Here is a 23,443-nt window from a genome sequence, read left to right on the forward strand (position 1 = left end):
TGCAATGATATCTCTATGGGGAGCTGGGAAGATACTCACTCTGTGTCATAGGTTGTTTTTTTTTAAAAAAGAATTATTGGCTACAGGGGGAAGCTGACACAATGCAAAGAAACTAATGAAAAAATGAAATTAAAAAAAGCTCCGAGGTTTGAATAGACGTCATCAGCGCGCGACGCAGCGTGCAGGACTGTGAAGGACGCCAGCGAGAGGATTGGGATGAAATAAATCACTTATAAAGGTCGGTTTAATATTATTATTACACTGTGTTATAGTGGAAGGTGGATACGAGATGAACGTTCAGCATAGCTTGTTATATTAAAACACAAAACAAAAAGCTCGGCCGGTTATTCATCCACATTAACCATTAATCTGGTAGCTACATGCTAAGCTAGCGGTCGCTCACGTTTATGTCATATAGATTCCTCTGAAGTTATAGTGATAATAGTGTAGACACTACTGAGCCATAAATACTACAATAGAGAGGTAAACATGTGATTTTGTTGACCACTGGTGATCAATGGGAGTCTGCTTGTTGAGCTGTAACGGGACTGAAAGCAGGAGAAACTTGCATACTTTGTATTGATCATATTAAAGTTAATGTTGCACAGCAGGAAGAGGGAAAGCTTCCTAACTAACGTTACTAAATGCCTCTCATCTGCTCCTCAGCTCTGTCAAGGGGACGTCGTGATGGCGGTGTGGTGTTTAACTCAAGCCTTGCGCTCCCTGACTGTCTCCCAGCCTGCCCTGCTGGCCTCTCAGGTAAACAGCTGCTGTCAGAGACAATGGAGAACTGAGTCACAACACCATAAGCATCAAACATAAATAATGATATTTAGCAGCTGATTCTCCGTTTTGGCACCTCTTGCACTTAGCAAAAGCCTTAACGCTGTCTAAACCCACTTTCAGGTTTGTGAAACCATTATTTTACTTATGAAAACAGAGAAAAGGGCGATTTCACTGCTATTTCTCCCTCCAGACCACATTAGACCAGGTCCAGTTCAAAACACACTATACTTAGACTCTTGACTAGATTAACAAGGAGACTCCAGAGACTCGTTAAAACCCACTTTTAGATTTATTTTTCTTATGAAAACAGAAAAAAGGCCAGAAAAAGCAGTGAAATTGCCCGATTTTCAGTGTTCATAAACAGAATAAAGGTTTCACAAATCTAAAATCTAAAATTGTGTTTTAATTAGTCTCTGGAGTCTCCTTGGTAATCTAGTCTAGATGACGAATCTAAGCATAGTGGTTTTTGATCTGGATCTGGTCTGATGTTGTTTAGATGGGGGGGGGGGGGCAGTGAAATAGCCCTTTTATCTGTTTTCATAAGCAAAATAAAGGTTTCAGAAATCTAAAAGTGGGTGTAAACAGCGTTGCTATAATGTCTAACACTCTTTCACATGTGTGAAAAAATGGAGAATCAGCCACTAAATATCATTATTTATCTTTCCCTTAACCTACCCCTTTAACCCCGAATCAGAAACTGCAAATCGGAAGATAACTTCAGTGTTGTTGCCTTCAGTCACACTGGAGAACTGAATCACAACATCACAAGTACCAAACAAGCTGTGTGCGTTTGTGTTGACAGGCAGTGGCACAGACCAAGCTGGGGACTCAGGTGTGTGTTGGACAGTGCAGAGGCTTCCTCACCACAGCCTCTCTGCAGCAGAACAGGACTCTGTGGAAGCAGAGGGAGAAGTACACCATCAAGCCTATAGGAAAGAAAAAGACGGGAGGCCGAGATCACTCAGGTAAAGAGTGTGGTCACTGTAGCAGAATAGGATAAGTGGTTGTTTGTGTGTTTACAAGCCAGATTTAAAGGGTAGGTTCACATGTTTTCAATTCTGTCTTAAAACAACAGTCATGTGTCTATATGAAGACTGACAGAGATTTCCCTCACTGTAATCATTCCTCCTGTTCATACTGGCTATTAAAAGATTCCCTTTCAAATGTGCTTTCAATGTAGGTGATGGGGACCAAAATCCACAATGTGTCCACACAGTTATTTTGAGCAAAAATGCATTTAAAAGTTACCAGAAGCTTATATGAAACTTCAGCATTCTGAGTTAGTCATATCAAGTGGATATCTGCCACATTTACAGTCTTTTTAGCATCAATTTCCCTCTTTGTGTTTCCTCGGACAGTGTTTCCCTGTTGAGCTGTGGTGGAAGTATCGCAATAAAAAGAGGGACTTTGGCACTAAAAAGACTGTACTGTCGAAAGATATCTACTTGTTTTGACTCATTTGGATTAGCTTCAGATGAACTTTTAAATACAATTTTGCACAGAAGAAGGTCTTGATTTTGTCCCGCATTACTTACATTGTAAGTGCATTATGAAGGGATCTCCTAATGGTCAGTGGGGAACGATTATGGCAATTATGTTAATTTGGGCATCTGATTGTTGTTTTAAGACAGACTTGGAAAAATTGTGAACCTGTCCTGTAAGTTAGCTTCGAATGTGCAGGTCTCTTTGTTATGTTTGCATAAATAGATTAAAGGCTTCACTTACTGAGTTTAAAATGGTCTTTTGGCATTCAGTGTCAATCTAGTCAAGCCCTGACTAGTATAAGTACAGAATTTTTTAAGTAAATCTTGATTGATGTGATCTTTTGTCTTTACAAAAAGAAAAAAGGTTTAAAATTTGAAGCTGTAGGCTGTCAATGGTAGTGTAATCCAAGTAAAATAGCTTTTGATGTAAATCTCAAATTATGCAGTCTTTATAGAGGAAAAATGTCACATCAATCAAAGGTCATTTTCAGCCTCAGGTAGAAACCTTGCAGTACTTTGTGATGTATCTGCTTTTGTAACAGCTGTGATACTTGTTCTGACAAGAGCGACTAGAGTGAAAAGAATTGCTCATCCGTTTTTCTGCCGTACAGGAAGGATACGAACACATGGCATTGGCGGCGGCCACAAACAAAAATACCGGTGGATAGACTTCCAGCGACTGCGCTATGAACCCAGCAAAGATGCCCAGCCCTTTGAAGAGAAGGTCGTCGAAGTGCGATACGACCCATGCAGGTGAGATCATTCTCCGCCACACAGCACTTTAATTAACATATCTAATAATGATAATGAACATACAGTTGGTCCTCCTAATGTGTTTGTCTGTACAGGTCTGCTGACATTGCTCTGGTGGCTGGAGGCGCCCGGAAAAGATGGATCATTGCAACAGAGAACATGCAGGCTGGAGACGTCATTAAAACATCTGGAGTTATTGGGCGCATGGCGGGTACGAGATGCATGTCCTGATTTGAGTACTTCTGTGATTTTGTGTTGCACTTCCTTAAAGTTGGAGAACTCACAAGTTGACAGAATAAGAAACAAAAAAACCTGACTGAAATCAAAGCAGCAGGGGCCGAAATACCCTGACTTTTATTCTCAAGTATGGGTCAAGTTCCAAAATCTCTGGAGCCTACAATTCCCATTATGCAACTGTGAGACTAAGAATGCAATTATGTGCTTTTGTTTTTTTGCTTTGCAGTCTCAGCCAATGAAGGCGATGCCTACCCACTGGGAGCTCTTCCTGTGGGGACACTAGTGAACAATCTGGAGATACAACCGGGGAAGGGATCAGAGTACATCCGTGCTGCAGGTAATCTACTGTTTGCACTTTATTTAATTCATTCTAAATTCTCTGCATATTAGGAGATTTTTGTGTGTATACAGGTAGGGCTACAACTGCAGATGATTTTCAGTGTTGATTATTTTTGCCAAGGTGAATTGGACCAACATTCAAAAAAACAAAGATATTCAATTTACAATAATCTAAAACAGAGAAAAGCAGCAAATGTCACTCAAAGGTGAAACCAGAACATGTTGACTAATGACCTAAAATATTAACCAATTATCAAATTGGTTATTTTTGATTGATTTAAATTATCAAGTTGTCAAATTATTTTTTGTTGATCAAAAATCAATTTTTTCATCACTCTACAGTATATTGTGGCTCATTTCTGTATCTATTGATGCACACTTGTACGTTGTTTTATATTAATAACTGTTCTCTGCTGTAGCGTCCTTTTGACATCTTGGAGGAGTTTCTTCTCATCTTGTGCAACCTTGTACATATTTAGGAAAAAAATGAATAGGTGATGTAAAATGTTATTTGTAATAATTACCAAACTGAATGTTGTTTCTTTTTGGTTTCAGGCACAAGTGGTGTTTTGCTCCGTAAAGTAAACGGAACAGCGATCGTTCAGCTTCCTTCGAAGCAGCAGGTTCAGGTGAGATTACCCGGATTAAGATTCCACCTGCCATGTTTAGACCCGATTCAGCTCTGAACTGAATGTTGTCATCTTCATACACAGGTATTGGAGACCTGCATGGTAACGGTGGGACGCGTATCCAATATCGACCATAATAAAGAGATCATCGGCAAAGCTGGTCGCAATCGGTGGTTTGGCGTTCGCCCTTCCAGCGGCTTGTGGCAGAGGAAGGGAGGCTGGGCAGGACGCAAGATTAAACCACTGCCTCCGATGAAGAGTTACGTCAACCTGCCCTCAATCTCAGCTAAATAACACAACACGAGTCTGGACATTTGGGACTGGAGATTGTTGTCCTTGCTTATAATCGCCTTGTATTATTATTTACTTGTATTTACAATGAAGTCACGGTAAATCGATTGTTCAGAGGAGAAAAGATGAATAAAGACATGCTGTTTGTACAGAAGATTAAAAATTTTATTAAACACAACTGCTTGTGAGAGCATGGAAAGAAACAAAACAATATAAAAATCCAAAACATATTTACATCTATAGTAAAACATGCAGAGTAACCCATATTTTTAGTGGTAAATTTAAAAATACTGTCATGTCTTTTAAAATAGGGTTTGTGCAAAGACACCGGGTGGCATTTCAAGTAACAGGAGCAATGAGATGGCATGTAGTAATTTGTGTAGTTTGACCATTAATGAACAACATTAACACTGATGTTAAAGTTAGTTTTAGCAGTGCTCAATTTCTAATTGAAGAAAATGGTGACATAAAGTGAGCATGCCTGCTCATTGATCCAGCCTTGTATAACACCCCCATGCTACCTCTAGATTCAGGGCAAAAAAAAAATAAAACTTGAGGTCAAATACACTGAAATACACTTGACATTATGCCCGTTTAGTTTTTAAAAGGCTAACACATGACAAATTCCCTCAAACGCCTCTGCCGTGGCTAACACTTCACAGCCCGAGTTTATTAATGAGTAAGGGCCAGTTTGTCTCCCAGCTAAGAGAAGATAGTGAACACTCTCAAAAAGCAGGAGACATCAAAGTTTGACTGTTTAGTCACAGGCAGACACATACGGTGGTAGCTGCAAAATAAGATTTTCAACATCAAGTGGCAAAACATTAAGTAACAGACAGCCATGAAGGTTTTTTTCAGACCTCAGAGGGCGCTTGAACCCATCAACATAAACACAACATCCCCATGAAAAAGGATCATTTTCAAAACTATTTAAAAAAAAACAAAAAAAAAAAACGGCCTTCTCTTGTCTATAGGTAGTGGTTTACATTTCAAAAATAACACCTCTAACACTTCACCTCAAAACCAAACTGTGTCCCAATTTGAGCTAAAATGTGTATAAAACCACATGAAAGTGCATTACAAAGTGAGGGAAATGTATGAGAAATTACATAACAACCTAATAGTGTTTGCATTGTACAAGTCGACTTCATAGTTCTTGAGTTCTGGAAATATATTTGGCATTTATGTCAAGAAATAAAAGTAAGCTATTTGTGCTTTCAATTTAGTGGAAGGGGGGGGATTTGCAATTCACAATAATACATCTTGTATATATATATTTATATACAATACTAAAAAAAAGCCAGCCTATCAAAGCTTGTAAGTCTTCACTTTATAAAAAGCAACAACAAACTCATACAGAAGGCCCTTTGTCCAAAGGTTTCCTATTGCAAAAGTTTCACGTAACACTATTCAGGGAGTACCATCAAACATATAGCACACCTACACAGACACACATAGGCAGTGACTTGGACATCTGGCAAGACTTCATACACTTTTCATCATATTTTTAAAACTATTCAATACTTGCATTTCGCTCGATACTGATCTCAAAGCATGTTTCAAGTCAGACCAACTCATTCTTATTATTCATTTTTCCATAACGGGCCTAAACAATACTGAATGACCAACTTCTCAGTATGTTCTAGGTTGGGTACTACTTACATGTCCAGCCACGGTGAAGCTGTATTAAAAAGGACACAACGGTAATTGCTTTAGTAGAATGTGCACACCTACTGTAAATGCTTCACGTGTTTAGATTTGGCCAAAAGTGGAGCAATAGTAAATAGTTTTTTTTTTTCAAAATGAACTCAGTAATTTTAATACTGATCTCCACAGGGACCACAAATATATTATATATATATGATTTCAGTTTGCAGCTCAACATACTATGAAGTTTGGCCAAGCCAAGAGCTCTGGTGGTTAGACTGTAAAACAAACTTGACTTTGGCACATCACTGCACATCTGGAGCGATTCAGAATTTGCTAAGTTACTTCAGGTCTGTGAGACGTCCTCTCAGATAAGCCATTGCATCAAGTTGAACGCACAAACAGATGCTGTTAAAATCTGAAATTACTCCTAGAAGGCCTAATTACATCGCAGGTGGAGACTACCGCTGAGGGGGGTGTAAAAAAAAAACAAAAAAAACAACAAATCAGGGCCTTGAAACAATAACACAAAAATTTGGCATTCAGCTGTTGGGAGTTGAAATATGTTGTTTTGTGTCATGTTACCCTGCTTCTAAGTGGTTGTTACTGTACAGTCTGTACACTAACATCATTACAAAATCTTCAGCACTTTCAATGAATGAACTGCTTACAAATGTGTCATAGCTACATTCATTATAGCTACCTTCAAAAATACCTTGCTTATGTTGTTTTTTTAGGATTTGCTTTAGGTACACAGTGTGCTTAAAAGCAACGAGGCAAAAAGAATTTTCGCGTTCTTTGCTATAAAAATTTACCTTTCCGAGAAAGTAAAGGGACGAGTAAGAAAACTTAGCACTGAGTTAGAAGAGAAGGTTTCCGTCTAGATTCACAGCAATATTCCAACTTTCAACAACAAACACAAACACGGTCTCAAACAATCTCACACACGCCACTGCACATCACCATCACACTCCTCCATTGTCTATAGAGTAACAATAAATGTAGGATTTCACAGAAATAATAAAATGTTAACAAAAACAAAGTGCAAACACAGCTGCCATTATCGAAATGTGGCAAATTGTCAAAAACCTCAAAATACCTCCGAGGCGGTAGCACAAATCTTACAAAATAGTACTTGTTCTTTTTGTAGTGTGTAAAAAAACAACACCACCACCCAACATCAACATCAAAAACATCAAATTGACAACATGAAATTTGTGTATTGAACACGTGGTTGTGAGTCAGTAAGATTTCCACAGGAAAACTATTACTGCCGGGGGCCCCGTTGGCTTTTCCTCTAATTCTCTGTAGCCTCTCGGTGAGACAAGTGCAGCGGAGAGTCTGGTGGTGGTGAGAGGATGGTGGCCAGGGTCACACGGGCTTAGTGTAACCAAAGATTCCCACCGGGAAGTGCTTGACATGTGTTGGCCACTGGGCAGCGAGCTGGAAAAACTTGACATCATTCCACTCCACTCCATCGATAGTGACTGAAGACAAAAAGGGTGATAATGTAAGCAGGAGAGAACTGACATCAACACTAGGTGGCAGTACAGTCTCAGCTGTGGAGATGTCAGGCTTACCTCTCAGCATCGTGTGCTGGTGCTTGGCTGTGCAGATCAACCTGCTGATGCCATCAATCACTTGGCTCTTAGAGTCCAGCTCTTTCTCCTTGGGCTTTTTGCTGAGGAAAATCACTGGGAAAAAGGAGGCAGAGAGTGAGGTGAGTCATAAAAAAAACATCTTTTGCTCATATTTTTTGTTCAGTTCTTGGGCCCTCTGCAGTTCAGAAAACATCACGCTTTTCAGCTCATCCCTACTGTGCAAGGACAGTTTTAGAAACAGGGAGATTTGTTGCATTTTTCTGAGCATTAACACTGAAGGAAGAGTAAAAATATGGCTAATCCCCTCCAGCTAAGTACCAGAAATGTTCCACCTCACTATGCACTATGACTACTGGGTAAAATGAGTTTCTTTTAAAATATAAAGCATTTGTGTTGGCGTACCTTTCTTGTTCTTCTCCTTGGTGACTACGGTCATAGCCATGCTGGGTGGAGGGGTGAGTTCTCCTCCGCAGGGCAGGCGGCTGACTTGAAGTGAACGGAAGTTACTCTTCAGGGTGTTCTTTAGTCCCACGTCTCTCTTCTCTCCCTCTTTCTTCTTCTCGGGGCCTTGCCACGTCCAGTAATCCACCTGGAGCCCCATCACTTCACTGCCTGAACACGGAGAACTACAAAGGGAAAACAGTCAAAGTCAGAAACACTACGGAGAAACCTCGCAGCTAAAAAACGGCTCGCGATAAATGCTACTGTGATGATCCTTCAACAATCCAGTGTATTTCTGTTGATAACTACGTGTGTGTGTGTTGTCGTACCCAGCTCCAGACAGGGCGGTGGATACAGAGGGAGACTGTGGTGGGGTTCCCCCTATCTCCTTCCCATACGGACCAGCCGATGGGGGCGTTGGGGATGACAGGATGCTTGTGTTGCCCCCCATCGCATCATCTGAATCCACTGTAAATTGAGGGGAAAAAATAATCATATGCACAAAACTTGAAAGTGAAATGAAACACTGTGATATGCACTGCTTGCCATGGTGGAAATACATCAATTCTAGCTATTAAAGGTAAATCAAGTAAATAAATATAATGATATTGGGGTGTCTGACTATTTTTTTCTTTCTTGATTTAAATTAAATTCTTCTTTCCTTCTCACCTGCGTCTTTCTGTTATTCAAGATGGTGCAGAAAAGCGAAAGTGATTACATCACACAGAGTACAGTAACCCTTGCTACACCTTTAAAAAACATCTGCCTTACCTGAGGTTGAGAGGCTTTGCTCCACAATCCCAACTTTCACAACCTGCAAGAATTAAAAAAAAAAGGTTTCAGTGTAAAACTAAATTTAACACAATGAATTTACAATCCTGTCTAACACCTGTCTATGAAAGAAACAAGTCTTACCCCAATAAATGGTACAAATTTCTGACAGGAGTCCTCGTCGGGGCTGTGAACAGAGAGAGTAAAGAGGCTGTGAGTGTGGCCAGAGGTGAGTTTTTAACACTTCAACACTCCAGAGGTACACATGAACACTCAATGGTCCTGGAGGGGAGATGGCTTTGGCGTAGCCTGCAACATGTCCCATTGCAGCAGAAATGGCACATGACTGGCTCGGGTGGAATGGGGTCATCTAGGGGTCATGTTACAATGAGATGAATGAGAGGACTGCTCCTTACAACCAAAGCTAGATGGGGGCTTTTCTTGTGAACCAGTTGATAGGATAAGAGCTTTTTGTATACAGGAGATTAAAAGCTATAGTTTGGGCCCACTCCTAGTGATTGTGTGGCTACTTTACACTCAGTTTAGATGATAGAGAGTGACTTTTTCTACTCTGAAGTGATGAGCACATCACCTCTTCAATAATACATGCTAATACAAATATACAGGAAGAGGCAGGTCAGAGGCCAGTCGCCATCAAATAAAGTTAAAAGAAACAAATGCCACAACGATGGATTCAAAAAGGCAAGAATGCATACAGAGCTAAGATAGTTTTGTCTTTCTGCAAATGTCCTCTAACATGCAGCTCCTAATCCAGCTGGTGGTATTCTCCCAGTCTTTCTGCAAAATAGCGTGCATCCACCACAAACAAAAGAAGGATCAGGAATGCTCCTGGCTCTAGCGTCAGTGCAGAAACACGACCACAGTCCCAATCAATCTTACCACCTGGGACTCCACTGCCGTATTATATCGTCTCAGTGACATTACATATTGCAAGATCTTGCAAAACGACGACACCACTGAACAAAACACACCACAGACTTCTCACCAAACCTAAAACACAGACTGTCCTTGTTTGTAATCTGCAAATACAGATAAACTAAACGTATATTCAACAGTGTTTTGGCACCAAAATTGGGATGTGTTTTCAATAATGACAAACAATGAAAGTTAATGTTTATATAGCCACTCCTGATGGTTAACCAATACATATCCTGAGATTTGGGCTGATAACCTTTGAGTCAACAGAAATTCTGTAACAAAACTTTTGGGATTCGTGCTAAATAACTTCTATTCGTTTAACATTGGTAAGGACACAGACACTGCTGGATGTATGAGTAAGAGAACCAAGGATTCATTTCCACTTTGTGAATCTCTGGTGGTTGTTTTAAAAGGTTGTTAGGCAAATCTTCACAGCAACAACACAGAGGACAGAGTAAGAATCAAAGTCACACCAAAACCAAAGAGACAGGTCAGGACAGAGTGCAAAGTGACGTTACGGTGAGTATCGAGTGTGAAAAGGGAAATGTTAAGACACAGCAAGGAGCTCAAGCCAAATGGTGGAGAGAAAAAAAAAAGGAGGGCAAAACAAAACAAAGAGTTGAATTAGATACCTGATGTAAAAATCAAAATACAAACTTCTTTTCCTTGAATGCAAATCAAAGGGGAAAGGGGGAAGAAGGAATGCAACAGTGTTAAACTGTGTGTTGTATTTAGTACCTCTTGACCAATAGGAAGCCATTCTTACATAGAGGGGAAGGGATTGGTCAAACCTCAGGAAGAAAACAAGCAAATGCTCACACAAATGCAACATGTTCTCTGTAGAATGCGTCTGTATTTTTTGCATGCGTCTGTGATGTTGGACTTGGTAGAAGAAGAGGTCTTATCAGTCTTAATAACTCAGCCATGAATTTTTTTACAACAATGAACTTAAAACGAGCCTGAACCTGCGTCTGCTGGGCTCAATTATGTCACAATAGACAGATGACGGCATCTGATGATTGAGGCAACCTTTATGTGTGTGTTCATGTATCTGTTTGCATGCATATGCATTTGAATATATTCCTCATGCAGTTTAACTGCTGTTCTGATGATGGGCTGATCAACTGTAGCCATGTTTGCTCTAACATTAATATTTAATGAGAGAAAACAGAGTAACATTAATACCAGTTCTACAAGTTAGAAATCATTCCAACACAGACATGCTTAGAGCACAAAAAAAGCACAAAAACATACATGCATACACACCCAAAGATAGGCAGTGCATGAGTATGCTGAAACTTAAATAATCAAAGTTACTTTACCTCTTCTGTTTGTAGGTGAGCATGGCTTCTGAGATGGGGAACTGGTGAGACACGTTGGCACCGGCCAGGTACTGAACAACCCGACCTGCTACATCTATGTTATCTGCAGGGAGCAGAGAGACAGAGCGGTTAACAACATGCCTCTCCTGTTAAACGCCTGACTAACAAGCTGCAAGACAATTAATGCATTAATGCTAATTTTTACATACAGTAGATCGCTGCAAGACTTTAATCATTTGTGTTCCACTGAATGAAGGAGACGGGGTTGTCGAGTGTAAAATGTCATTAATACATGGGTGAAGTCAGCCATATGACACACAAGATTAATTGTGTGTCAAACACAAACCCTGTGGGCCACATGTACTCTGGCATTCATTTTTGGCAACTTGCAACACAACAAGGGTGGAAACAGGCTGAGTTTAACTGTCAATTTATTTTGATCTATTGCTTCTCTGCACTAATTCTCCTTTTGAAAGCAAGCGCTCACTTCCGTTCCTATCCAAACACTTCCCTCTGTGTTGAAGTGACAGCTAATATATCAAGGGGGGAAAAAAGGAGTTCATGGGAAAAAGATGGAGGATCCAGTACTTTTTAAAAATTTTTCTTCCAATCCCTTTTGAGATGATTAATTTTGGTATGCGAGACTGACTCTTGCACCTACGGGGAGCGAATTAAGTGAATTAATAAGTGGGGATGGGTGAGGATTATCAGGCGTGTTTGGGCAGAACAAGTGAGAATTGAAGAGATGGATGGGAGCTTAAACATGGATGTGTGTGAGCCAACAATTGAAAAGACTTACAGAATGCAAGTGGGGGCAAAATAAATTCACATCACAATAGAGCTTTAATTCTATAAAAACAGTCCTAAAATAAACCAATGATTACAAATGCAAAAAAAATTTTTGCCTCTTCCATTCATCCATTTTACTGATTGGTTGCAAATGGCAAATGGTAATGAAATTTAAGTTTTAAAGCTAAAAAGATGACTAAGAAAGTGAAAAACTCCCCACAAAGTCAGAATGTATGATCTCATGATGATATACGTTTTTTTTTGACAAATCCATGTATTTTATTACAAACCTTACAATAATTCTGACAACATTTGAGGTAAATATCTGAGCCTGGTGGTCCTCCAGAGAGTTTACAGGGTGGAGGAGCAGTGCCATAATGTAGAAACATTTGCTACGCCAAAGCAGGCTGTAGCTGTCTTCTGCAATTGGAAAAAAATCTCTTCTTCCCATCCATCAGCCCCTGACCCATACTCTGACCCCATTTCTTTTCCTTTCAAGTTGGCTGAACATTAGACACGCAGGCTTTCTTCGTAGCCCAGTGGAAGAGCTGCAGAGCATAAGCTCCATCCTACCTGAGGCGGGCCGTTCCGTCCTGCAGAACAGCTCCCTCCATGCAGTGTCCATAAAGATGCTGTTGAATCTGCTGTCAAAGGACGCCACATACTTGGCCAGGGGATGAGAGCCTGTGCATGAGCGCAGAAGAAAATGTTATGTATAAAATAATATTGAATATATGGTGCACATCACGCTGATATTTGCTATATAATTAGTACTAATCCTGGTTGACTTGCCTATAGGGATGACCAGGAAGCGTATGTAACTGAGCCAGTCAGGTGTCTTGTTGGCCAGCTGCTCCACAAAGAACCTCAGGATGGTGCTGAGGTAACTCTGGTCGCCTGCCACAGCCACCTTCATGGTTGGTGGTGTCTGAGCGTTGCAGTTACAGCTGCAAGCGTTAAGATAATTAATTAAGAGAATTAAGAAAAAGAAAAAGATCCAAATTGTGAGGAATGTGTGTCGGAGAGGGTGTGCGGGAGAAATTATCGGTATGAAAGAAAGATTTATATCTCAGTGGGGTTTTTCCTGGTTTAAAACCGGTCTTACCTTCTTTGAGAGCCAGATTATGTCATGCTATAATTCACCATACCAGCTAGTTGCAAGTATCTACAAGTCTTTATCAAGTGAAACCTAATATTGCAACAGCTTTTATATCCTAATCCTACAATGACAAACCGATTTCATCATTAAAATGAGTGTGAATTTCTCATTACAAACATGAAGCCGAAAATGTATTAAAGCCTTTTAAAGGTATTAAAGATTTTCAAAGCTGTTTTTAAAAGTTTTCACCTTTTCAGGGCTTAAAGGTATTTGGTGCTTCAAGATTTTAAACTGTTTTAAGGACCGTTTCACTTCATAGCTAATGCTACAAGATTTCACATTAAAAGGTTCATTAAGCAAGATTGTACAATCTGAGAGCATATACAGGTTTGATAGCTCTGTTTACTCTCAGTGAAAACATTTGCTGAGGCAGTGGCAACATTGAGCGAGCATGTTAACGTCAGAGATGTGTATGGCTCTACATGACGCGGCCCCAGCTGGAGTAAACAGGTTGACTGAGGAGCAGGTGTGTATAGAGTGGAAAACTTGCAGTTCAGCTGTATTAAAGAGAAAACAGGTTTAAGAGAAGCAGCAAAGCAGACTGAGACAGCCTGGTCTCCCACTGACATGACTTCCTGAGGAGACGGCTGCCGTGCAGATGGATCCGAGAGTGAGAGAAGGAAGGCTGAACTTCAGCTTTTCATGGAAAAACAGGCACATTTTGATAGAATGGGTTCACAGACAGAGAGCACTGCAGCAGCGTGAGCGATAGCATCCCGGAATTCTCTGGCAGCGAGCCACGACAAACATACAGAGTTTGGCGAGGTCTACTTCAAGATAAGGAGCAAAACGATCAAACTTTTTGATGGCTTGTGTCACATTTAGCTAATGGGTGCGTGTGTATGTATGCGTGATGGGACTCACAATCTCTGGATGCGAGTAACGATGGTGTTGAAGGCAGCCTGAACATCTGCAGCAGAGCAGGTGGACACAATGGGCTGGCTCTGTTCATGGAGCAACTCGGCTACATACTGCACAGAAACACACATGAGAGGGACATGATGAGTTAATGGATAAACAATATGTGGGGCTGATCGGGCTGGAAAGAAAGCAGGAAAAATGTGCTACTGGGAAACACAGAGTGTACAATTACGCTTTGAAGCAAGGCTGGCCATTAAGCCCCTATCCTACATGACTTGAGTGTTTCTACTGTATATACCTGTCCTTGCCACTCCATGGTGTTGATGAGGATGATGCTTTCTGGTAAGCGTTCATCAGAGATGAGGATCTGGTTCAGCTGGTCATACACAGACTTCCTGGGAACCTTTGGGAGAAATTAGTTGCACAGAGTTTGAGAATGACAAGCCAGCACATCTTTACTGGACTAAAAACATCTATAAAAGGACAAATCTACGGCTTGATATTGCATCTGTGAGTGGTTAACCTGTGCTATAAGTCGTGAGTCTGGGGAGCACTCGCTCTCCATGCTGCTGGTCCTGTCGCTCTGGGCCTTGGAGTTCTGTCTGTCTTTCATGGAGGTGCTGCGAGGACGCCTCTGCAGCCTGTTCTCCACTTTGCTGAGGAAGAGACGAAGCACAACGTGCTTAAAATACACGAAAGCCAGAGCAAGGGGCGAATCAAATTACAATTCATCCGATATAGAAGCTGACATAATGACAACAATATTGCATGCTTGTTTCCAGATTTAGTGATCAGCAGTGTACCTGGGAGACATGTGGTTTTGGGACTCAGTTTTGCAGAGCTTGCCAACAGTGCTGGTCATCCGTTCAGTGTTGACATCCCAGCTGCTCACCTCCCCTGGCCCTGGCCCGCTGTCGTCAGTCTCTGGCTCCTGAACCAAAAGGGGGGGAGCAAAGATGAGCTGAGAGGGCTGTAGGGGACAATGCTGATGTTTATCATACAACACAAGTACTGTCATATCCCATCAAACCACACCACGTTCTCTCTCAGGCTTCAGGTACATTCTGTATTCTCTCTGCGTTTTGTTCGCTGTACGGTTAGTTGAAAAAGTTGAGGCAGGGTCAAGAGGGAGGTAAAGAGGTGCTGGCCTGGTTAATAATTGAGCTTAGCTGTTGAGGTTGGAGATAATGATGAGAGCCCACCATGACAGAAGAGGATAAAAACTTGTGGTCTCTTAGCAGGTGGCTGGAGAAACACTGTTCCTGCAGTTTAGATATTCAGTTTGAACTGGGTTAGTGGAGCGGAGCGCAGAGCCGGCTGCACAGCGCTCAGTGGGGGAGCCGAGGTTAGACGAACAAGGTTAGTCTGACCCGACAGCACACGGGCAACAACAAACACAAACACTCCTCTTTCATTCCTCATCAGTCAAGACCTATGCGGCATGGGGCTGCCTTGTCTGGTCTACAGATCCATAATGGATGACTGTGCTGTTTGGTTTGCCTGCCCTTGCATACTCTCTCCCTCTTTGCTTTTTCTTGGAAAACAACTAAAACCCATGGGAGGAAAGGGCAGTCTAGTGGAGAAAGTAGGGGGGTGGAAAAGAAAAAGCTGAGAAAGAGATGCACAAGAGGGGATTTAGTTTAAAAAAAAAAAAAAAAAAAAAGTACAAACATTACAGTTCTAAAAACATACCCCAATGGTCGTGTCTGTGATGCTGTCATCTTGATACCGGGCTCCTTGCACTTTACATCTCTCCACAGTCAGAAAGTCTCCACTCTGCAGGGTAAACACACACACACACACACACACACACACAAATTATTTTAAATATTTTAACCACAGAGGTCACTTGTCGGGTGAATACAGAGTAAATGATAAAATCTCACAGCTACAAATTGGAGTGCTATGCTCCATCTGTTCAGGTCAAAACTGACCACTCTCGGGGTGTGCAACTGACTGGTTTCACAATGGTGGCTTCACACAATCGAGTCTGGTGACAGCGGCAGAGCTGCCAAGTATAAATATCTCCAAGTGAGGTGACTGGAAAGCCTGTATACATTTCAGTACAGCTGCCAGCTAACACAAACCACAAAAGAATAATTGACACACTCCTGTGCTCAAGTTTACTTGACTAAAAGTGTTTAAGTGCATCTTGTAACATCTAGTTTAATTCATAATTTAATTCAATATTACATCAAAGGCTTTCTGTTTTGCCTGCAAGACGTGTTTATGAAGTTCGACTAGAGACATTTATTGAGCAAAATGGAGGGCCATAGCAGCCTGAAATGCTCCAGGCTGTTTTATTACAGGGTAAAATGGATTCCCAGATATTTATAAACAGCACTCCCTCTCTCGCCATCAGACTCGACATGTCTCTCTCCCTCATTCTCTGCCCTTGTTGTTTCCAATGGGCCATAAATCTTTGAGTAGGAGTTCAGGGATTTCTCCATCCAATCTTCTCTCCGAGCATGGGAGCATATTTCTGTCTGTGTGTGTGTTGATGGTGGTGGAGGGGTCATTTGGTGTCAGTCCCTATAAATACTAGATGGCTGCAGGGGTGAATAGGGTAAGGACTGCAGGCTTCCATCCTATCCTGCAGGGGTGGGAGCTGCTGAGCTGCATTGCGCTCATGCCCTGAATTTCTCTCACGTAGTATCATGGTCCTTGGGAATCCCTGGACCATTATAAGCATACAGGGCTGCCAGACATTTAAACATCGCCCATAGGCAATTCCTTTACATAACAATGTTTACAAAACGGATCTCTCCAGCAACAGGGATGCATAACTTTATGGGTAAACAGTGTTTTTTTTTTTTTAATAGAGTGTCTGGTGATCAACTTACCGGACATGACAGCTCTCTCTGCTGGCTTTTTTGGCTGTGTATGCTTCCAATCTCTGTCTGGGAGCTGGAGTGAGACATGCCTTCAAAGAATGGCCTGAAAACAGAAATAAAGATTAGAAATTGAGAAAACCGACATTTTTTTTCTGGGCAGTTCCATTTGAAGGGTCAATAACAATGTATGTAGGATATCAACTAGTTATTTTGTACAAATGTATCATTTCTTCTTCAATATTAGCCAACAAATCTTAATTTTAATTTTAGCTTTCATAAATTCATATACAGGTTGTACACAGGCATATAAACAAAACTAAAAAATCATACTGTACATTCCCCTGCAAGGAAAACAGTAAGAACAGACATACTTGAGTTTGGGCTTGGGAGTGCTCAGGACACTCTCGTTGTCCTCCATCTCTGGCCCACTGTCACTCTGGTTGTACACCTCCAGACTGTCGTAGAGTAAGTCCAGATCCTCCTCCACTTCCTGGGTCTGGTCTACTGGGTCAGAGTCCAGGACCTGCCGCACCAGATAGACACATCATCAACACATCAGTACGCTGTAAAGAGGGGATTTGTAATAACGGACATAGATTAAATAAGTGTAGGGAGTGACTGCTGCTGTGTTTTAGCTAATCACTTTCACAGCTGTGCTAATGGAGCTTAAAGAATGAACGAGAACACTGAAGGCTGTAAAAATGAGAAAATCTATGCTATAAATACATCCCTGCCTTGGTCCTAAGCAGGCCAATTAAAAGGTGAGTGAGTGCTAGAGGAGGGCTAAGGTGCTGAGCCTTGATCTGCCAGCTGCACAGTAGGGATGTACATAGGAACTGCACCCAGGCAGGCTTGTGGACTAATCAGGTGATTAATGCCACTCCATAAGTGCAGGAACTGGCAGGGAGCAGATAAACACAGTCTGTCCCCTCTCCTCCTCCTGGCTATGTATTTATAGAGCTGTGGCCCTGCACACTGCCCAGCCACAAGGAAGGGATTAGAGACAGGGAACGTGATAAAAGATCATCGGGCCACCTGGAGCTTCCAGAACCATCCAGCGAAGCACAACTCAGATGGCTGGGAGGCTCTTGTAAGCATCGCTAGGTTAAAACTCTCAAACAGGTCCCTTTGGTCCCAATTATATTAGTTACCAATAAACTTAAAGGCATGTGTAAAAACTCTGAAAACCTATGTGGTTAAGAATAGAACGTAAACTATGGATGTTTTTGATGTCAGAAAAAGGAAGAAAAGAGAAGAAGCTTGCATATCTAAATTATTCCTATAGATTTCACAGTTCAGTGGTAATAATTATCATTATTATGGCCTAACACCGATTATACACTAATGGACATCTAGGGGTTTGCTGCGCACAAGTGCTCGACGTCCTGCTGATGACCTGATTACATGCCATTATGTAGAATCCACAGAAACATTTATTCAAAAGGACTTTGCAGAAGAAAAACACAAACCTAAATAGGACAAGCATATGAGCCCACATTTATCATTAGATTAAGTAGTGGAAAATAAGGCCGTTAATGGATTCAGTATACGAATCGCTGCTAATGGCAATGTATGAGTCATACATCCATGTGCGCAGAGGTAATGCAGCCTAACACCATAATGATGCTTGTACCTCTGTTGTGACAGTGATTTCTTCAAAGGCGATTCTGCTCCAGTCAGGAACACATTAGCAGCAATGTAGCAATATGCTGTTTATACGCTCAATACTGAGATTATTTCCTCCTGCCCCCAAGGCAATTTAATAACTGATTTGTTTCACATCTGACTTACTTCATAACAAAAAGGCCTGAGAAATCCCAGGCGGGTGCACTGAGGAGGCTGTGCTGTGCCCCCCTAAAATTCACCACATTGTTTACTTTGACCCTGAGCATGTTCTCCTGGGTGTCAATCACAACAAAGCAATTATTCTTTTCACAACTCACCTCATCTGTTACCTTGAACCTCTTGAGCAAGGCCACAAACTTCTGTTTGAAGTTAGGTTGCTGTAACAGAAAAGAAACACGCAATTAAAATAAAATGAACCCGCTGAAAAGGGAATAACTGTCATGATTAAATAAACATGACAGCTGGACTCGGGCTTATCAGTTCTCCCAGTAACTGTCCACTGGATTACTCATTCACAGCCACTCTATGTAAAGACCATTATAATCAGTCCAGTGAACCCACAGTGTTCATTTACATGCTCATCCGCATCGTCCTAATGGCTTGAACAAATGGAACACAGTGTGTGCTTTTCCCTTAAAAGCTTGTACGACAGCAAGCACAGGTCTTGAGTTATTCTCATAGTCAATGATTGGCGAGCATAAAACTGGACACTATGTGGCGGAAAAAGAGGGAACTAACCCTGGTCATGGAGGTGGTTCGGATCATTTTCCTCCGGGCTTTCTTAGGCTTCCTGACCTCATCGTCTTCATCATAAAGATCCTGAAATGAAGGGAAGGTAGTGTCAGTGTGGATGAAATATCTGATGCATTAATATCAAAGTGCCCCACAAGTTCCACCGGCAGACAGTACATTCAAGTTAAATGTATACTTGAATAAACACAAAAGCTGCATTCGAACAACATTACTATTTTATGGCACTGACCTGGCCATGAACTGCGTCATCACTGGCTTCCTGCTCTGACGAGTAGCTGTCATCGTCCTCCTCAGAATAGTTATCCATGTCTGGGGAGCGGTCTGAGGTAGGAGAGCCACAAACACACACACACAAAAATGTCAAAATACAAGGATACATGTTTAGCACTACATTGGTAAAGATTCAAATTTGCAAGTTTACCCACAGAAATGTCATTTTTGAACTAGAACTGAGGGAAATAGAGTTTACATGGTGACCTCAAAGAGGCGAGCGGAAAGACAAGGACACTGCCTTATTTGTGCTTAAACTCACACTCAATTTTTTTGTGAGAGAAGAGAATGTCTATGGGAAGTAATTTGTTCTGAATTAATTCATGCATCCAATATGAAAGCTTCTCTTCTTATCTATATCTTGTACTTACACTGCTATAGAAGGCAAAAGTGTTAAAATTCCAAAGAGCATAATTCAATTATAATGTAAATGATGCTTTCTGTATATTGTGTATTTTTCACAAATGTCATGGTGAACCAAAAGACAATTTTCCATCTTGTGTGGATAAAGTTGCTTAATTTCCTCCTCTATTCTCCCTCTGCTCTTCAGCAGAGTTGTTTTGACTACTTGGTGAAAGAATGATGAGGAAAATATATGGTTATGCAAAAGCGTCTTCTGTGCACATAATTAAATTCTAAATTTGCCTGATGAAATGTAATGAAACTCTTATTATGTGCAAATTAGATTGTAGAGCTGATTAAGTTTTAATGGCATTTCAGTGGTTGAAATGTTTTACTGTTGTTCTTTTATTTCATGGTTTGATTTTATTGGTTTGAGCAGCCACATTCCTAAAGAGGTTGATTTTACTGCGAGTTTGACAGCTGAGAACAGAGCAGGTGAAGAAAGTTTTTTTTTTTTTTTTTAAAATAACTAATTCAGACTTCCTTTTGTCTGTGAAACATCCTGTTTTATGTTCCTCGATGGGATGGATGTTATTAAGGATCACTGCAGAGAGGAGAAAGATAAACATCTTTCTTTCCCTCACAGTGACACAAGTTTAATACTTGGTGCATGAGCTCATCTGTTATGTTTGAGCGGCCTCCTTAATAACATCCAGAACAGCGAGGGATCAGCATAGCAGGATGAAGGCGTGGAGTCCGAGCAGAGCCCAATATTTCCCCCCCCCCTCCCTGTCCAGAATTAGAGCTGTGTAAGGTAATAGGCCCTACATCTGTTCAACTCTCAAATCAACATTACAACCATAGCTGAGGAGAATAACATATCCTTGGCCATAGGTTGGCCTGGGATTCTGTCCTCGGTTGGGAAATAGGAGCCATGTGGAAGGAGGGGAGAGAGAGGCCTGAGCAGGGAGGGCTGGCTCCAGGGTGGAGGCTGAAATTACAGACAGGATTTGAGAGGGCAGCATGGCCTGTCTAACAGACCTGTGAAGGAGGACTGGAGATGACTGTGCCCACCTGAGGTTTTTGTCTTTTGGCCAGCCTGTCCGCTACCGTCCTCGTGGTCGATGGGCTGGCTGGACAGTGAGTACACGCTGATCTCCGCCACACGCACTGGCGCCTCCTTCACGTTGCTATGGAGACCCAGAATCTGTCCTCCGTCTGTCGGGTGTTGCATCACCTGGACATAACACGACTAACATTAGAGCCATTCCATTCAAATAATTTTTTTTTTTTTTTAAAAAAGCCTCTAAACCAATTTATACAAGACACTTCAGTTTAACTTGATATTATCTTTTCTTGAATAAATACAGCACAGGACTCGATAGACGGAATTCATCTCTCTCAACATCAAGTCCTCTGAGATGCCTTCATGTTCCGTACAATTCCTGCACCTGTCAATCACTCAGCAGAGACATGTTGGAGCAGCACAGAACAAACAATATTTCTTCAATAGACAGGCAGGATGGAAGAATTTTATCTTTCCCTTTACTGAGCCGAAACTGATCCAGCAGAGATTGAGATGGCTTCCTTTACACTGCTTTATGCTTGCAGAGATTTACCGACTGATTGCTAGCTGACAGCTATGCAATCTACATAAATCTTCATTACAAAAATACTGCTTTTCCGTCCCGAATGTCTCAATGAGCCAAGCCAATTTGCTTTTATCACCCAGTCAAACAGTATAACACAGTTTGCACACACCGTTTTCAATGAGACGAGAAGGGATGAGCCTCTGTTCTGAGCACTATCTGGGGGGTGCTTTCGATATTTCGCTTGATGAATTGCTACACGGGGGGTAAGCCAATTTTGGTCAACACTGGCAGGGGTATACTCGAACGCAGCGTGCAAAGTCCAATAAGTGACTTCCTCCCACATAATGCCCCGATAAATTCAGAATGAGGGCACCAGAGAGTTTACTCTACAGCAGATGACAGCATAATTACCCAACAGGATACAATATTGGCCGATCTAGCTTTATTCACAGAAGTCTGTGGGTTGTTTACTGCAGCAAGCAACAAAACAACGCAGCGGTTGAGTGGCGTTTTAAATTGCACTAATGCATTAGTCTTGTTTTTAGATGTCAGTCAATTCTTGTCCTCAGGCTACAGCTAGAAAGTAACCCTGGCTGAGCACGGACAGCGCATCAGATGCTGTAAATAAGAATTGCAGAAATCTTACATGTGCTTCTCCATTCCAAACTGAAGTCCGGTCTTCAATATATCTATGACTTAAAGTCAATCGCTCTCAAACACAAACACCAAACTAATTATATCCTGAGAAAGGCATTGACCTGTTTCTGCTGTATAAAGCCCGATTTCCAATCATCCCCACTGTCCTCTGTTACAACACTGGAACACATCTCTGCAAAGGGTTGCAAGTGAATGACCCACAGAATGGCACAATTAACAGCAGTATGCAGTTTCATGTTATGATATCCACACTGACATCAATGAGCAAGCGAGCAGAGTCACTTTGGGTGATGTAACTGCATATCCGGCTGAGGACCTGGTTCACATGTTACTCATGTACCATGTAGCAAAACATAAGTCCACATTAGCAGATACCAAACATTAAATGACTTGGATGAAGGCCAAAACAACTTAATCGTGCTTATCTCTACATTTAATAATCATCCACAGCGGGCATTATATCAGCTCCTAGTCCATTATTCCTGCGTTGCATGGCTGAATGCACTGTTTTCAGAGAAGTACACATGACGCTAGCTCCAGATGGCCCATAATCTCACACAGCAGTATGTGTGATGAGCATGAATCATCTAAAATTATGTGAGACTCTTTCTCTGGCAAGCGAGACATGGTACACAGACACTAATAGCCATGTCAATCACAGTCAGCACAGAATGACATGTTTCTCAAGAGAAATTTAACAGCTGACGATGAAACATGAAATGAAACGCTTGAATGCAAAGCCCCAGTTGAGGCACCATATAGTACCTCAGCCATATTGATAACTCCCACAGCCAAAGTCTTGTAACCCAGGATTGTTCGATTCTTGTAGCGTTTCCTCCTCTGCAGCATGATCTGCAGTCTGTTAGCGTCCCTCTTCAGAAAATGGGGGTACTATAAATAAGCAGAAAATAAAGTCAGATAAACAGTGCAGACCACATTGTTTATTCGTCAGCTCTCAGATGAAAACCCACATGGAGGCTTATTTCGGAAAATTTGTTTTTGTTACTTCATAAGAACACAAATTCTTCAATGGTAACTTGATGTGCAACAACTGTAAAAGAAAAATGTATCTGTATTCATTTCTTCTACTTCTTATAAACAGTAAAGTTGCACCACAACAAAGATTTTACTTCCCTGTTGCCTGCAATATAACAAAAAAGCTGCAGCCTGAGTTAATCTATACAAAATACTGTAAACATACACACGTATAAATACTCATGAATATTTTGAACATCACACTAAGTTTGGAAAAGCAGCTAACAGCAGCGGAGTTGAGAAGGGGCGTTAGTGTGGATAAAGGCTTCAACGCGATCCTGCCTG

At 41.4% G+C, this 23,443-nt stretch overlaps 2 protein-coding genes across 3 annotated transcripts in view; one reads left to right on the forward strand and one right to left on the reverse strand.

The window, feature by feature from the left end:
* Window positions 1-139: 139 nt before the first annotated feature.
* mrpl2 (mitochondrial ribosomal protein L2) lies at window positions 140-4,697 on the forward strand. Its single transcript, XM_044372365.1, has 8 exons — window positions 140-238; window positions 667-759; window positions 1,589-1,751; window positions 2,882-3,023; window positions 3,119-3,234; window positions 3,487-3,597; window positions 4,155-4,228; window positions 4,313-4,697. The coding sequence occupies exons 2-8, from the start codon at window positions 688-690 to the stop codon at window positions 4,520-4,522; spliced, it is 888 nt and encodes a 295-aa protein (XP_044228300.1). The 5' UTR covers window positions 140-238; window positions 667-687; the 3' UTR covers window positions 4,523-4,697.
* Window positions 4,661-23,443, reverse strand: part of zmp:0000000755 (phosphofurin acidic cluster sorting protein 2) — a 48,352-nt gene continuing 29,569 nt past the window's right edge. The window contains exons 4-25 of one of the 2 annotated variants that reach the window (XM_044372363.1): window positions 22,889-23,014; window positions 20,949-21,111; window positions 19,492-19,583; window positions 19,248-19,328; window positions 18,827-18,886; window positions 17,255-17,406; window positions 16,893-16,986; window positions 15,742-15,825; window positions 14,853-14,980; window positions 14,573-14,705; window positions 14,348-14,452; window positions 14,053-14,159; window positions 12,822-12,976; window positions 12,603-12,713; window positions 11,241-11,343; window positions 10,551-10,583; window positions 9,124-9,166; window positions 8,980-9,022; window positions 8,538-8,676; window positions 8,170-8,393; window positions 7,747-7,860; window positions 4,661-7,653 (exon numbers count right to left, since the gene is read on the reverse strand). In XM_044372363.1, coding sequence (XP_044228298.1) covers window positions 7,538-7,653; window positions 7,747-7,860; window positions 8,170-8,393; window positions 8,538-8,676; window positions 8,980-9,022; window positions 9,124-9,166; window positions 10,551-10,583; window positions 11,241-11,343; window positions 12,603-12,713; window positions 12,822-12,976; window positions 14,053-14,159; window positions 14,348-14,452; window positions 14,573-14,705; window positions 14,853-14,980; window positions 15,742-15,825; window positions 16,893-16,986; window positions 17,255-17,406; window positions 18,827-18,886; window positions 19,248-19,328; window positions 19,492-19,583; window positions 20,949-21,111; window positions 22,889-23,014 — 2,406 coding nt within the window. In that variant the 3' untranslated portion in view covers window positions 4,661-7,537. The remainder of the gene's footprint in view (window positions 7,654-7,746; window positions 7,861-8,169; window positions 8,394-8,537; window positions 8,677-8,979; window positions 9,023-9,123; window positions 9,167-10,550; window positions 10,584-11,240; window positions 11,344-12,602; window positions 12,714-12,821; window positions 12,977-14,052; window positions 14,160-14,347; window positions 14,453-14,572; window positions 14,706-14,852; window positions 14,981-15,741; window positions 15,826-16,892; window positions 16,987-17,254; window positions 17,407-18,826; window positions 18,887-19,247; window positions 19,329-19,491; window positions 19,584-20,948; window positions 21,112-22,888; window positions 23,015-23,443) is intronic. The other variant, XM_044372364.1, reaches the window with a different exon arrangement.

This window comes from Thunnus albacares, chromosome 14 (genome assembly GCF_914725855.1).
Source record: "Thunnus albacares chromosome 14, fThuAlb1.1, whole genome shotgun sequence".
Taxonomy (NCBI): domain Eukaryota; kingdom Metazoa; phylum Chordata; class Actinopteri; order Scombriformes; family Scombridae; genus Thunnus; species Thunnus albacares.